The sequence below is a fragment of the Rhodofomes roseus genome (genome assembly GCF_022264815.1).
Source record: "Rhodofomes roseus strain CIRM-BRFM 1785 chromosome Unknown C8Q71scaffold_7, whole genome shotgun sequence".
In the NCBI taxonomy this organism is placed as follows: Eukaryota; Fungi; Basidiomycota; class Agaricomycetes; order Polyporales; family Fomitopsidaceae; genus Rhodofomes; species Rhodofomes roseus.
Window position 1 is genome coordinate 281543 of NW_025952963.1, and position 15841 is coordinate 297383.

At 55.3% G+C, this 15841-nt stretch overlaps 2 protein-coding genes across 2 annotated transcripts; both read left to right on the forward strand.

Annotated features, from left to right (window-relative positions):
• Positions 1 to 8451: 8451 nt before the first annotated feature.
• C8Q71DRAFT_895790 (uncharacterized protein) lies at positions 8452 to 9146 on the forward strand (the record flags this gene model as incomplete). The annotated part of the gene is made up of 1 exon (XM_047928733.1): positions 8452 to 9146. One exon carries the CDS (start codon positions 8452 to 8454, stop codon positions 8998 to 9000), a length of 549 nt encoding a protein of 182 aa, XP_047780216.1. The 3' UTR covers positions 9001 to 9146.
• Positions 9147 to 14234: 5088 nt separating this feature from the next.
• Positions 14235 to 15695, forward strand: C8Q71DRAFT_750374 (uncharacterized protein). Its single transcript, XM_047923266.1, has 2 exons — positions 14235 to 14681; positions 14741 to 15695. The coding sequence occupies exons 1-2, from the start codon at positions 14654 to 14656 to the stop codon at positions 15265 to 15267; spliced, it is 555 nt and encodes a 184-aa protein (XP_047780217.1). The 5' UTR covers positions 14235 to 14653; the 3' UTR covers positions 15268 to 15695.
• The last annotated feature ends 146 nt before the right edge of the window (positions 15696 to 15841 follow it).

A 15841-nucleotide genomic window follows, 5' to 3' on the forward strand; every position in this document is an offset into this window, starting at 1 on the left:
ATATGCAAGGCCTATCTTCGCTAAGCCTGGCGTCACCGCGAGCTCCTTGTTCCAGTACTCCAGCACCGACGTGTCGCGCGGGAATACCAATGAAGTGCCAGCGATTCACGCCCTGTGACAAAATGGCCGCGATCTACTATGAGTGACTGTGGACAACCTTGGTAACGGCACTTACAATGTTGTTGGCCACAGTCGGAACCGTTGAACTGCCTGATTGTCCTACCAGTGGTTGATTTTGCGTGGAAAGCGGCGGCTTGAACCTTCGATGTTAGTTATCAATAGCCCGCCTGCGAACCATCTCGATAGCATCAACCGGCCACTGATGTTGAACAAACCAATGAAGTTTGCGGTCAGGGCACATGACTACGTGCAGAGAATCAGTGTTTCGTTGAGTATGAATGTAATAAGTACACACCTATAGCCGTAGTATACGCATCGCACTCCACAAACAAGCGTGAGAAGTATCTGCGCGACACCAGATAGCCTGCGTGCGCGGCAACACGACAAACATTAGGTAATGTTGGTAGATTGACCATAGCGATGAGGTCGCGTTGAAGCTGGCCCTGCAAATGCGGGAAAGACGTCAATGATGAGTGGGACGTTGTTCTGCTGAAATCGTTGAACTAGCTCGTGGATATTCCGTGCACAACAGTCAGGGAGACGCGGCGTCAGAAGTCTACGAAATGCACGCACACTAACATGTCTCGCAAATTCGTTGAGAGAGACCACTCTTGCGGTGTCAGTTTCATTGCGTTGAGCTTAAGGTCCCGAATCTGAGTCGATCACTTCCCGGAGCGCGTGAGACGACATAAGGAGCCTGAGGCGGTAGTCCGAGTCCCAACGTGTCGCATTGCGTGGATGGATATGCTGGTCGTGGCTGAATAATGGCTGTGGCAGATGAAAAGCGTCGTGGACAGGTCCGCTGTCCCGAGTCTTGTTCGCGAGAGCTGCGTGTTCAGCACTCAGTATGTACTCAGTGTGCAACGGCGTGCGCTTTGCTCTGCCTCAATCAACCGTTACGAGCTCGTTACTACTTTGTGACTTAGCCGTGACTGACTGTGACCCGGGCACTTCGTGGGACGATCACGAGCAGGCGATGGATGTCTTGGGGTGGGAACACCATCCATTCTCACGGCGGATATCTGTGGATACACCCATCCAAGGCAGGCCCTGGTTTGCCTAGGGGAGACTTACATGCGCATAGACTGCAAGAGTAGCGAGGCAAGTACCGATTTCGAGCTGTCGGATATATCGTTGATTGGACAGTCGACGCGACGATCACGGGAGGGGCGTCCACGTAGTCCTTGCAATGGAGCACGCGCATGTTCATGTGGATCTGGAGGGCGGATACCTTGGTGCGAGACTCGAGTGGGCCGCAATCGCGAGTGAGATACTGGAGGCCTGGTCGTGGGCAGGCAGTAACTGTCGGTACGCTCTGGATGCGAACATGAGGGCCGCAGCCTACGCAAGCAACAACAGAGTGCCCTTCAGCTATTGTCTCGCCATGTAACAGTAGGCCTGGCGATGGGCGAGAAGGATTAGGTGGAACAGGAGCCAATGGGTTGTACGCAAGCGGCGCGAGACGAGCGAGAGGTAAAACATCTGCAGCGCAACAGAGCATGAAAGGTAAGATTAAATAGAGAATGAACTGCACTTAAGTAGGCTCACTCGCAGAGTGGGCTCAGTGTACACACATGTACAGCGGCGGTGACTCGGACATAATCATGGGCGTTGGCTTTGCCTTGACGGGTCATACCGAAACTTGCTGGGGCCTTCCAAGGATTCGGTCAATATGGATAGGCCGCTGGACTGAGTGCTCGAGCTATGCAGCGGGCTCGTCTTGTAGGATTGTCGACGCGACTCTCTGGCAATCACTAAAAGTTGAGTACACTCGCGAGCCACAGATCCTCGATCCCAAATTGTATCTCAGATCTGATCTGATCCCGATGAATGTCGAACATACACGATCCTGGGGCATTATTGGCCGGTAAGTCAGACCCTCAATGTCAAACCACAATGGGGGTCGAGGACATGGACTGTAAGGTGTGTGAGTATTGTTGATGCCATGCGTACTGAGTCAGATACTCGATATCAAGTAGTCTTCCATGCCAGCCATGTAGCCGAGTTAGACTTCGAAGCTGCCATTCCAGTAATAGCAGTAGGTCACGGTGGTCGTGAGAGGCTCAGCCAACCATTCGTAAACTGTACGCCTCTCATCGAACCACCGACGTGCGCTGATCTTCTAACCTCCGCTATATTACGGTCGTCCTCGCTGGAGAGCCCACCCTCACTGGACCTGATGGACACCGTCTACGCGCCACGAGGGTCAATACTCGGAGACTGGCTACCACTCTCCCTCATGCCGAAAACACATCTGCCCGCATGCTTGCCTCAGGCTCTCCTCGACAACCTCATGTTGAACTAGGAAGGCGCCTACCGGGCTGCCGGGTTCAATCACAGGCCGGACCGGTTCTATGGGAAGCTCCGGGTCCGTGATGTCATCTATGATGTCATCTGTGTGTTATCACATGGCTACGCCACTTACCTTGTATGTCGTGGGAACGTACTATACAGTAGCTTAGATAAGCGGTCTCCTCATGTATATAAGGACCCCAGTAGCGTAGCTCAATCCCCAGTACCTTCAGTCGAAGTACTTGCGTGTGCATCAAGCATCAGCAACCTTGCAGGTAAGTTGTGAGGGCGCACCACTGCGTGGAGCTGCCTGCTCAACAGGTTATGAGCCCTGGTCACTGCCTGAGTACTGCGCCTCACTGGCTGCGTCTCAGTGTGCGCACCAGCTTACCTGTGGCTTCGCCTTAGCGGCTTGAAGCCAGGGGGGGACTATGCGCGTACATCGCTGCAGGTCTTAGCGCAACTCTGTTGCTGCTACCCCCAGCACATGCACCATAGCGGTGGTTGCGCCTCTAAGGCTGCACTCGTCATTGAGTAGAGGGCTGACGACATTGTTGTCAGTATTCCCCATTTACCGAGTTTATCACTTCAAACCCTCTACCAATGGCCTCCAACACCCTCTTCACCGCTGTCCCCATCCTCGATGGCTCCAACTACCGCGCCTGGGCTGAATCCATGTCGGCCTTCCTCATGGCGCAGGAGGTCTGGATAATTGTCAATTCGACCTGGCCCCAGCCTACTCTGGACACAGAGAATCCCTCAGTCTACTACGAGTGGCTGCAGCGCGATCAAAAGGCACAGGGGTCGATCCGTCTTCGCCTGACGTCGTCTGTCAAGGCGGCTGTCAAGAACAAGACGACCAGCAAGGCCCTCTGGGACGAGCTGAAGGCGCTCTATGACAAGCAGACCCCCGCCAGTGTTTACAAGGAGTTTAGGACAGCGATCAATGCTCGGATCCCTCCGAACGAGCACCCAAACCCGACGTTCGCTAACATCGCAGCTGCGTTTGACAAGCTTGCGGGCGAAGGGATCGACATCCCCGCTTCACTGCGGGCGATGATAGCGCTCAATGCGCTGCCCTCCCGGTACGACACCGTCGTCACCACGATCCTCCAAGCCAAAGAGCTTACGGAGATGAAGATCGACTACGTCCGGGAGTCTGTCGTCATTGCCTACGAGCAAGGCGGCAAGCAGGCGTCATCTTCGCAGAGCGCGAAGAAGATCTCCGCCGTTAAGCGTAAGCACGGCGAACCAAACTTCAACCAGCAGCAGCAGCGCCAGGATGGCAGCAGCAGCAGCGGTGCGAAGGAAGGTCAAGGCAAGGGCAAAGGCAAGCAGCGTGGTAAACGCAGCGGCAAGCAAGTTAAGTCCCGCGCCAACCAGGGAGATCATACGGACCATGCGCATCTCGCCTCGCAGGCGTCGATAGCGGGTCCTACCACCTCCAAAGTCGTCGAGATAGCGCCTTCGGGCAGCAAGTCTCACACCGTCACCACCCGTCCCGCCAAAACCGGCCACAGCAAGAATGCTCACCGGTGGCTCAAGAGTGCCCTCGAGCTCGCCAAAGACATCGACGTCTCTGGCACCTCACAGCGTCTCACGACATTGTCTGAGGTCATTGACAATTCCGCTCGGATTGAGGAGTACCTCTCCGACTCGGAGTCAGAGTCTCGGGCGTCCAAACGCTCTCGTCATGGTTCTGAAGTAGGCCATGCGATCGACGCGATCATGGACGGGACGTACAACTCGTACGACGAGGATGAAGGTCCTACGACTCAGGATCCACTTGATTGGGGATCAGATGGTCAGTATGACATCGACGACGAGCTGGCTAACGCCGCCGGCTTAGGAGAGGACTTTGATGCTGGGTCAGTCCCTTCAGCTTTTATTCCCAAGCGACCTACTAATCCTGCGCTTCATACAGCCGCATGTAGTAGTAGACGCACTAGGTCTACTTTAAAGAGACGTAGTATTCGCAGTCGTAGTCGCAGTATAACGAATGAATATATCAGTAGTTCGTTGCACAAATCAGTTGGTTGTCGGCATTCGCGCGATTTCGCTGCGTGCACCAAATGTAAGGGAAAAGCTAAGGCTTGGCATGAACCAGAGCCGGTTGAGTCGTCTGACTCCTGGATGTTGGACTCTGGAGCATCATTACATTTTTCCAACAATTTAGATGATTTCGCTGAGATTGAGGACCTCAGTGAGCCAATCGTCTTGTCGACCGCAAACGGCTCTGCCATATGCACAAAGCGTGGGACAGTCTTCTTGAACTTCGAGAATGACGATGGTAGTCATACGACGACCAGATTATTCCCCGTTTATTACTTCCAAGGTCTTCATCAACGTCTCCTATCCATGGGAACGTTCCTCCGTGAAGGAATGACAGTGCGCGGTGGTGCGCAGCACGTCGACCTCTATGAACAAGGAGCGCGTGAACCACTATATGTGTTCAAGCCGCGGCACCCCAGTTCAACGATATTCAAAATACAGTCCTTGCCTTCACAGGACGCAATGAGTATCCATCAGACAGTTTATTCTGTCAATTACCACACTATGCATCGCCGCCTAGGACATCCTTCTAAGGACGTACTACGGCAAGCACAGAAACACACCGAGGGTTTCCCACCTTCGATAGAGTTCCCTAGGGAGGATCCTATATGCCCAGGATGCGCGGAAGGGAAAATGCATAACAAAGCATTCCCGCCATCTACGTTGAGAGCGACAGAGCCCTTCGAGCTCATTCACTCTGATGTGAAGTCGTTTCCCATCGACTCCTACCATAAGTATAGGTACTACATCCTGTACTATGACGACTACACTTCCAATGCGTGGACAGTGAATCTGCGCAACAAGAGTGCTGCGATCACGGCCACGCGCCAATTCTTAGCCATGGCCAAAAACCAGTACGGCAAGAAGGTTAAGAAGTGGATGTCAGATGCTGGGGGAGAATACAAGTCTGAAGCGTTCGACAAAATGCTGAAAGACGAGGGTATCCAGATCCTGCAAAGTTCGCCGCACACTCCTCAGGAGAATGGCAGAGCGGAGCGACTCAACAGGACAATAATGGACAAAGCTGAGGCCATGCGCCATGAAGCGTGTCTACCTGAATCCTGGTGGGAATTTGCGGTTGAGCATGCTGTTCATCTCTACAACAGGACACCTGTCCGACGTCTAAAATGGCGTACCCCCTATGAGATGTTAAATGGCGAGGCTCCCAGCATCAAGCACCTAAGAATATTTGGGTGTGGCGCATATGTATTCATACCGAAAGACGTGCGTCAGAATACACTGTCTCGGAAATCTGAGTTAATGGTGTACCTCGGAGTTGCCCCTGGTGGGCATGGGGCGCGATTCATGCGCAGCCCTAATAATGTGCTTTACACTTCATTGAACGCTCTGTTTGATGAACTCATGTTCCCAAAATGCCCGGACATGAAACGGCGAGGCAACACTAGGTTGCAATCTGCACCTAGACCTGACCAAGCGGGTCGCCAACCCACTTCTCAGGAGAATTATGATGACGATGACAACGATCATCCCTCTCATCACCTTCCAAAGGGAGCGGACAATGAGCGTGACGATGCTCAGGAGCAGCCTAGGGCGCCCAGTCCAGTTCCGCCGCCTCAACCTCCGGAAGAGCCAGCGCGCGATGATGCGCCACGGCGCTCAGGGAGAGAGCGGAAGCCAGTAACCCGCCCAGGGAATGTCTATGGGGAAAAACGGACCCCCGTAGAAATATACAAAGAGATCGAAAAGAAGGGGCAATGGAAGAAGATTGTCGGAGAAGAGCCGGGTAGCTCCCGCTCTCAACCGCAGTCAAGGCAGCAACCGGTTCCCGGACCTAGTTCTGCGCCTGATCCACAGCCAGACCAACCTTCTGGATCCTCCTCGGGCTCTGACGACGACGAAGTCGAAGAGTTACTCATGGCACAACTATGCCGGGAAGGGGGAGTAGGATTGGTTAACATGCTGCTTGCAAAAGCGCTACCACTAGTTGACCAAGATTCTCCGAAGTCCAGCGTACGCGAATGGACATTCCGTGATATCTCGAAGCTACCTAAAGAGGAGCAAGAGAAGTGGAAAGCTGCGTGTCGCGAAGAGTTAGAGGCTCTGCGCAAGCGTGGTGTTTATGAGTTGGTTGACCGTCCTAAGGGACGTAGGGTTACCAAAAACCGCTGGGTCTTCGACGTCAAAACTGACGGTCGAAAGAAGGCTAGACTAGTCGCAAAAGGCTACTCCCAGATTGAAGGCCTCGATTACAATCAGGTTTTCTCTCCAGTCGTTCGCTTTGAGACCGTGCGCCTTATACTCGCGCTAGCTGCGCTCGAGGGCATGCACATCTCCGGACTCGATGTCCGTAATGCGTACCTCTATGGTAAACTCGACGAGGAGATTTACATGGAGCAGCCTGAAGGCTTTAAAGTCAAAGGCCAAGAGCACAGAGTCCTCCGGCTATTGCGTGCTCTCTATGGACTCAAACAGGCAGGGTTAGCGTGGTGGCGCACCCTTAATGAGTCTCTCAAGGAACTCGGCTTTACACGCCTTGTATCCGACGCCGGAATTTTCATCTATAAGACGAAAGACGGACGTTTCGTCCTAGTCATAGTCTATGTGGATGATGCCCTATTTTGTGGCAAAGACAAGGCCCTTGTAGCCAAACTCAAGAACCGCTTCATGAAGAAGTGGGAGTGTCGCGACCTAGGCGACGTCAAGGAGTTCCTGCGTATGCGCATTACTCGGAAAGGCGACGAGATTCATCTCGATCAAACTGCCTACCTTGAGACTGTGCTGCAGCGCTGTGGCATGCAGAATGCAAAATCTGCGCCTACTCCACTCCCTGCGGGTTACAAACCTGAGCCGCACACTGGCCCGGTTGATCCTGCGCTTCGAAGCCGGTATCAGACCGTCATCGGCTCCTTGCTATATATCATGCTTGGAACTCGACCTGACATCTGCTTTGCCGTGACTAAACTCGCGCAACAAGCTGCGAATCCGTCACAGGACCACTTGGATAAAGCGCTATATATCTGCCGCTACCTCGTGGGTACCAAGTCCTATGCGCTTGTATACAGCGGCAAATCTGGACAAGGTGTCTCGGCATGCACAGACTCTGACTGGGCCAATGACCCAGAGATGAGACGGTCTCAGAGTGGCTACTTTATGAAGTTGGCGAACGGAGTGTTCAGTTGGCTGTCTCGACGGCAAAAGACGGTTGCACTGTCTTCAACTGAGGCTGAATACATGTCGCTCAGCGACTGTAGCCGCCAAGTCGTCTGGGTTAAGATGCTCCTCAAGGAGATCGGTTACCTACTTGGCGCACTCCCTATCTGCTCGGATAACCAAGGAGCGATATTCATCGGCTCCAACCCTGTAACTGAGAGGCGGTCGAAGCACATCGACATACGCTACCATTACATCAGGGAACTGATTGAGGAGAAGCAAGTCGAGCTCTTCTACATCAGTACAGATGAAAATCCAGCAGACCTGTTCACCAAGAACTTAGGCCGTGTCAAATTCCTTAAGTTTAGAGGAATGCTCGGACTTAGATTCTATGAATCGTCCTAGAGCACCATTGGCAGCGTTATGCGCCTAGTACGCTTATGTGAGTCTACGACGCACTAAGCGAGGGGGAGTGTTGAACTAGGAAGGCGCCTACCGGGCTGCCGGGTTCAATCACAGGCCGGACCGGTTCTATGGGAAGCTCCGGGTCCGTGATGTCATCTATGATGTCATCTGTGTGTTATCACATGGCTACGCCACTTACCTTGTATGTCGTGGGAACGTACTATACAGTAGCTTAGATAAGCGGTCTCCTCATGTATATAAGGACCCCAGTAGCGTAGCTCAATCCCCAGTACCTTCAGTCGAAGTACTTGCGTGTGCATCAAGCATCAGCAACCTTGCAGGTAAGTTGTGAGGGCGCACCACTGCGTGGAGCTGCCTGCTCAACACCTCAAACTCCTCGTCGATCCAGATTTCTATTCCGAGCGATCATTGATCTTCGGACGCGACGAGGCGGACGCCAGGACATTCCCTATGCGCCACTTGATCATGCGACACTACGTCCTCAGCCTAGGTGACGCGTATGCGACGATTGACGAATCATGGGCTGGTCAAAATGGTACCGACTGGTCTCTCCCGACGATCATGCCTGCGGGGAGCGCAAGCACGTACCTCCACCTTGCAGCCAGGCTAGGCGACGTGCCATTCGTGTACGAATGCATACGTCTTGGAGCCAACATCAACTGTCAAGACGTCAAGGGCCAGACACCGCTCTTCTGCGCTATGCAGGAGCTGGTTGGGTTCTCGCAAGACCTAGCCAGGCGTCAGTTGCGCCATGGTGGCACCGAGGATGAAAGCCTCGCCGCATCCACCCTTGCTCGTCGGCGACACATCGTGCAAATTTTGCTTGAACAACATGCCGATATCAACCTCCGCCGAGCGCCTGACCCATGGCCACACCTTGTTATCGGGCCCTGGGTGTCCCTGGATCTAGAACTGCTCGAGTTGTTCGCTCTTCATGGAACCCCATGTACATTCATCGGGAAAAGCCTCATTTTAGAATGTGCTGAATTGTTGAAGTAGTATACAGAATGTCTAGTAATAATCACCATTCGACTGTTCCATATATTCCGGGGAATTCGCTACCCCCCTGTGGGCATGCACGACAATGGAACGAGAATGAGAACTCATTACATATATCTGTCTTGTATTCTGCAATAGAATCTGAGGAATTGCGTGCATTATTACTCGTTCCTTGAAGCCGTGCATCACATCGAGCATTTTAGGAATATAAGATTGATTGTGAAGTACTGTAGGTAGTCCATAAAGAGCAACTACAAGCCAACAAAGCGTACGAAGCACTAGTATTAGCAGGCCATACTATAGAGGTTGCACCCCGAACGTTCTTTCCCTGTCCTTGCCACAGCTAGCTACTCATCCGATATCTAACTCGAGTCGAAACTATCCTGCTCGCCTGATGCCGACGGTATGTATTGATTATGGCCAGTACTGAATGAAGGCCATTAGCTGAGACATAACAGTGTAGCGAGGCTGTGAAACATCGCACGTTACAGTTGTGAAGATCGCGTGCTTGTCGCGTGAGTCACCGCATCCGCTCATGTTGCGTCGCCGCTCACATCCACCGCCCTCTGTTGCACCATCAACCACCCCGCCCACGTCACACCATCTACTAGTACCCTACACGGACACCGACGTCGCCACCCATCCGACGTGGTGTCCTCGATGCGAAGGGAGATGGGACAGCCCAGCAGTATTGACATTGACTTGTCCGCTGTATGTCAGCAAACAAGTGCCTAATTCAGAGTTGTGTAAGCGCAGACAAAGGTGCACAATACCCCCGGACACGTACCCGCACAAAAGGTCCGTCGATGTACTTCGCACTCAATGAGGTCTAGACATTCACAGGAGGAGGACTCGTACATGCGAAACGTATTCACGATGTACGGGCACTGGCGTGTGGGGTTGCATCGCCGCTCTCACAGAAGCGGTAGACCGTGTCACTGGAGAGAGAATACACGTCACGGACGCGGGTGTGTAAGGCAAATGGTTCGCGGGGCATGAGGCAGGACACTCACAGGTAGCGGATGACTACGTGCATGAACGTCGGCGGATCATGCGACACGATAGAGATGTGTCGCTGGGCTACATGGCAGGTCTGCGCGAGCTTGCCCACGGCATGCAGCTCCAAGGGTAGGTAGGACCTGGGCACCTGCACGAGCGTTGAGGATACTGTCAACATCACGAGTGCGAAAGATAGTGGATTTCACACCTCGTAATGAGACTGAGTGTCAGCCATAAGGACTGCCAGTGAATGCAAGGCGTCAGTGGATGAAGTCAAAGAAGGGAGTGAGGATGAGGAGAATGTTATCATCGCGGGCGGGCTACATAGCCGAGGGCATCAGATTGAAGCCGTCCGCGAGATCGAGTAGCGCAAAGGGTATGGGCGGCCGACGGCATGCAGGTGTTCATGTTCAATGTTCGGCGGCGGAGGAGGAGCGACGACTCAGACGAGCAAGACGAGTCGACGACCGTGACAAGTAATAATAAGTAGCAGAAAAAGATGGGGTGACTACGAGATGAGCGCCTGTTTCGGAATTTCCCGAAGTGGGCCGAGCGAGTCGAAGTCCATCTTTCACTCACTGGCAACCTCCTGCAGCTGGTAACTGTCCGCCGCCTGTTCGAACACACTCCTCCCTCTACTCTCATACTCGTGCGCCCTCTCAACGCGTCAAGTTGCGCCGACATCCAAGCCTCCAGCCGGCCAAGCCACGTGAACACCAACCAGCCCCGCCACGTACGTGCCGCCCGACCCCCACTGATGCAACGAACAAAGATCGCCCCGCCCGTGCCTGCGCGCAGCGCGATGACAGACGGGCAATTGTCAACGCGATGTGCGAGGCTTTTAAGCTCTTCACCCAGTTCGGCAGCTGGTCTTTGCGCGAGGACGGGGAGTGCATAAGGCACAGGTGAGTTATTCTCTTCGATTCTCTCTCCCCTGTGTGCGCATTGTGTGCGTGTCCGACTTCCCTCTGCCGACGCGCTCCTGCCTGCATGCAGTCCCAACATTGACTAGCCCTCATCTCGTGGCCTTGCACCTGCGCCTGCGCCGCGCCCCTGCCACTCGTCCAACATGTACCCACGTTCGATTGACTGCAACGGCTTCGCTCGGCCGCGACGGGCCCCCTCATCTTGACCAGCAAGCATGTCCCATGCGCCCGCATCACGAGCTTCTGCTCCTGATCCCAGTGAACACGGTGGCCCTTTCCCTCTGCCCCTCTCACGGATTTTTGCTCGATGGGTCGAGCTGTGTTGCTGTCCGAGTCTCCTCAGTCCTCAAGCCAGCCCCGAGTTTGCACAACAACGGTGAGCACGCAGGCTGACCGTCCAGCGCGCCAGGCTGGTTCTACCGCTCGGCAGACTTCGACGGTGAGGGTGCGGCGAGCAGGCATGACGCCTAGCTGACGGACGGTGGGAGTACATTACATGCGCGGTACCATCCACTTTGCGTAGTGACACAGCGAATGCGTAGTTACGCCCCCGTTTGCGCAGTGTAGCTCTTCAAGTACTCGAATGGTAGTCACGTAACTGTGATGTAGCAGTAGCGAGCATTTAATGAAACGATATCTGGACGTGTGCTACATAATTATGTGAGTGACTGGTAGGACGATATGCACAGCATAGTCTCCATCTCAATTGTACTAAGGGACCCCCATAGTTACTAAAAATTCCTGTCGTAGAGACTCTGTCATTGAATTCGTATGCTGTTCAAGCTTGTTCTACCTAACATTGATACCTGAGTGAGAATACATTCACGTTCCTACGATTCCTCGTATTCTGCGAACATTATACATATTGGTGCGAATTCCGGAAAAGGGGTTTTCCTGATGTTGTTTGCATACTTGTCTGAAAAACCGGCTCCAACATGCGATATGTGGGTTGTCGACCCTGCAAAAGCATCACTCTGTAGGGAGCTCGTAGCGCGACTGGCGAGCGGCGAGTCAGCTCCGCGACCACCGCGTAAATGCCCTTGCTGGTCAGGAAAGCCACTTTCCGAGTGCCATGGATCGGGTGACCATCTATATCCTCCTACCTTCGCGTGCATCTGCAGGTCGACCAAGACATACGAGAATTGCTGCAAACCCAAAGGGTTCGTAATCGTGGAGAAGTGGGATAACGAGTTGGGACGCATGACCGTCTCACACATCAGTAGAAGTCCGATTTTGCTAACCGTTGCTAACCGTTGCTGACACGCTGACGGATGCTAACGCAAAAGCGTTACAAACCGTCAGCGTGTCACTCAACGCTCACATTCGTCAGTCGTTAGCAAAAGGCGCATTTTGCTAACGGCTCGTGATATGTAGCTGCTGACACGCTTACTGGAGTCTCACAGAGTTTTCGTGTACCGGGGCTTGCATCATGATGCCCACGAACCATAGCAATGCCATTTTCTACATACTATCTAGCTGTCTATTGAGTGCTATCGCTACTGGCTCGCTTTGGAGAAGTTCACTGCCGGTGTTGGCGGTGAACCGCGAGTTTACCTACCGCGGGGTTACATGTGGGGGTTGGTGCATCTGCACCCACCCCCGCCATTCTCTCGCCCTCCTCCCCATTTGTCCGCTCACGCCCTCCCATTCCGACCCTCCCCGCTCACTCCCCCTCACGCCCGCCCGTTCTTGCCGCGTGCCGGCCCTGCCCACCGCTGATGACCCGTCAGTGCCCAGTCCTCCGCGTGCCCTCGCCCGTTCTTCCGTCACGCACGCGTGGTCCGTTTGTCGGTTGCGTTTGCGTGCTGGGCATTCGCCCGGCGTGCTCGTCGTTGCCATGCATGTCGTCGTCGCCTGCGTGTGCCCGCCCACCTGCGTGTGTTCGTCGGCCATATTTGCGTGCTCGCTGGTTGGCGTGTGCGCTGTCTGCTGGTTGTCCGCTCAGTGTGTGCGCTGACCGCTCGTCGGCCATGTTTGCGTAGTAGGCATTCGCCCTCCACGCTCGCAGTCGGCGTGTGTTGTGCGTGCCTCCGCTTCGTCACTCGTCCGACAGGTGCTGCAGCAAGACGGGGAGCGCTCAGGCGAGCACTCCCCCTACGCGGCGGCGATGCACAGACTTGCTAGACTAAGGTACATCGCCGCGTTAGCCTGTATTATGACTGACTGGAAGCAAAATTGCGTACGTGAGATACAGAGCCTTTGAACGAGCACTTTGCTAGTCAATTATAAGGCTGTACTGTATCTGTGCACGGCCGTGAGCTTCCTGAAAAGATGGGATGCTGAGGATTGACAAACGTACCTGCGGGGCGCCAGCGAGAAATCGCTCTGTGCGTTGGGCCCGTGCGCAGGGTTAGGTCCTCGAGCAGAATAGGGGCACGGAGCTGACCAATGAGCCCGCTCACCCGACCTGGCACCGGATGAGCTATGATCGCATCCGCGCCTGCAGCGCGAGGTGCGCGGCGCACCGAGGAGGTTCTGGACGCCGCTGCACTCGAGGGGAGTGCCCGAGTAGGTGCAGAGGCCTCCGAAATTCCTCCTTACCCCTGGAACCCGGAATTGCGACGACCCCGGCCCTGCCCAACGTCACCATCGCCGGTCTTCTGCTCACGCGCGTGGGGTCCGTTCGTCGGCCGTGCTTGCGTGCTGGGCATTCGCCGAGTGCACTCGCAGTCAGTGTGTGTGCCGTCGCCCTTCGCTTGCCCGTGTTCCGCGCGGGGGGTCTGCGTGTTGATTGCGCTCCGACCATACTCGGTCTTTGCCCAGTGTACCCGTATCTGTCGGCTACGTTTGCACGTGCGGCATTTGCCCTGCGTACTCGACATCGCCATGTGCTCGCGTGTTATCGCGCTCGAGACTAGAGGGCAGGGCTTGTACTCACCTGTCCTTGCCCTCGAGCTGTCCCCATCGCCCTGTGGCGCTTCCGAACGCCCTTCTTGCAGGCCGCGGTGGTACTTGCACCGGCGTCGAGGGTGGCACACCTTGCACGACGGGTCTGCACGCGCACGGCGGGTGAGTCGGCATCGCCTCCCAGACGACCGCGTGAGGCGGAGGCGGCGCGTGCAGGAAGGGCAGTGTTGTGCGCGGGGTACGCTGGGGTGGCGTGGCAGCGTGTCGGTCGAGCTCGAGCTCGGGAGCGCGTGGGTGCTCCGCGCGGGCGGCGATCTGGTCGAGGGAGAGCGTGCGCGACAGGGTGCGCGCGTCGAGGGAAAGATAGCTAACGAGAGCAAGGACGTGGCCGCCGGCGCTTAGGCGGTTTAGGGCAAGTCACTGTGGCACTTGCGCGTCCCGGTGCAGCTGCGACTCGGCGTTGTGGCACTGTGTCCTCACTAGCTCGACCTCATGTTCCCCGTCGCGCCAAGCGCGTCCATCTCACTCTCCATGTCCTCGTTCTCTGGCGAGAGCTCGAGGCACTCTGGCCACTCCGGCATGCAGCCCGCGCCGCTCGCGCTCGCGATCCTCGACCGCCACGCGGGCCTCCCGACGTCGACGCTCACATCCAGCTTCGAGCCTCAAACCGTGTCTCTCCCCCTCGCTGCTGGCTTTCTGCTACTCTCCTGCGCTCTTCGCCTGCAACAGTCAATGTGCGCGCTCAAGAGCATGCTCTCATCAAGCTTCGTCATCATCTGGCAGAGCCTTGCCGCCGACTCACTCCCACCCTCTTGTGTCCACACTTGGGTAGTCTCCACCTCGCTGTCTCTTGATTCTCGCTCTCTGCAGAGTTGTTCTGGATGCGAATTTACGCTGTAATAGCTCCTTGTACGTGCCAAAGATCACTATCCTCGAGCTGCTCCCGATGACATCTCTTTCATACCAAGGCTCCCCAATTAGCATCACCATGTTCCTGCAGCCCGACGTCTGCCCCATACTCGAGACGTTCGTCTTTGACTGCGGCGAGAAGCTGCTCAATGCACGCTCCCCACCACCGCCATCCCTCTATTCGACTCCCGCTTTCCCAGCCTCCAGCACGCACTCACCCACCTTCTCCGCACCACCCATGCCCTCGCGGAACGCGCTCGAGCCCGAGCTACACACGCCCAACTGCACACTCCGCCGCATCAGCATCAGCGGGATGGGCATCTCGCGCCTGTACCCGAACCGGCCGAGCCACGCGCAAGACCACTTACCCTCACTCCTGCGGCACCACACGCTCTTCCCCACACTCGAGACCGTGCGCACGGTCGGCTTCCTCGTTGACGCGTGCACGGACCAGTTCGCAGGGAAATTTTCATCTGGTGGACGGAGAAGTTCGAGGAGCAATACACCGACCCTGCGGACAGCAAGCAGGAGATCGTCGCGGAGGATCACGCGAGCCTGGTACACAAGAGTGACACGGAGGAGGTAAAATAAGAATGGCAAGCCCAATCGGGCGTGAAGCACGGGTTTGAGAAGGAGGGAAGGAAACACTACCGACTGGTGAGTATCCCGCACGCTCCTTCAAATTTACCGCCTACGGTCGTCGGTGACTCGCTTGATATCCTTCGCTCACCCACTTGCCCACACGATCGCACGGACGCCCGCGCGCGATTGTACATCTGCACGCTCGGCCCCATCTTCGTACGCTCATCCGCACGGTCACTCGCCCACCGGTGGTCGACTCAACCGCAAACCCACCAGTGGACCCACGAACCCGCGTTACCCGCACGCAACCCGTGCCCACTGCGGTGGGTCTTTACCCGGGCGGGTGCGTTTCTTCGGTTTAGTTATATTACATACAGTACTAGTACTACACAATGTGTAGCATACATCGAAAATGAAATCTATTGCCAGAAATATTGAGCACAGAACCGGAGAATGGGACTCGGGAGCTGCAGCAGTGACGCTTGCTGAGGATTGTGTGAACGGTTATGGCTACGTAACGACTATCTAGCGACGCGATTGCCACATCTTCCCAACCTTCTAAAATGCGACGGGTCTTG

Coding starts and splice junctions, on each gene's coding strand:
- C8Q71DRAFT_750374 (XM_047923266.1), top strand. CDS start 14,654: ATGCGAATTTACGCTGTAATAGCTCCTT. Junction 14,682..14,740: donor TTACGCTGTAATAGCTCCTT/GTACGTGCCAAA, acceptor TTTCATACCAAG/GCTCCCCAATTAGCATCACC.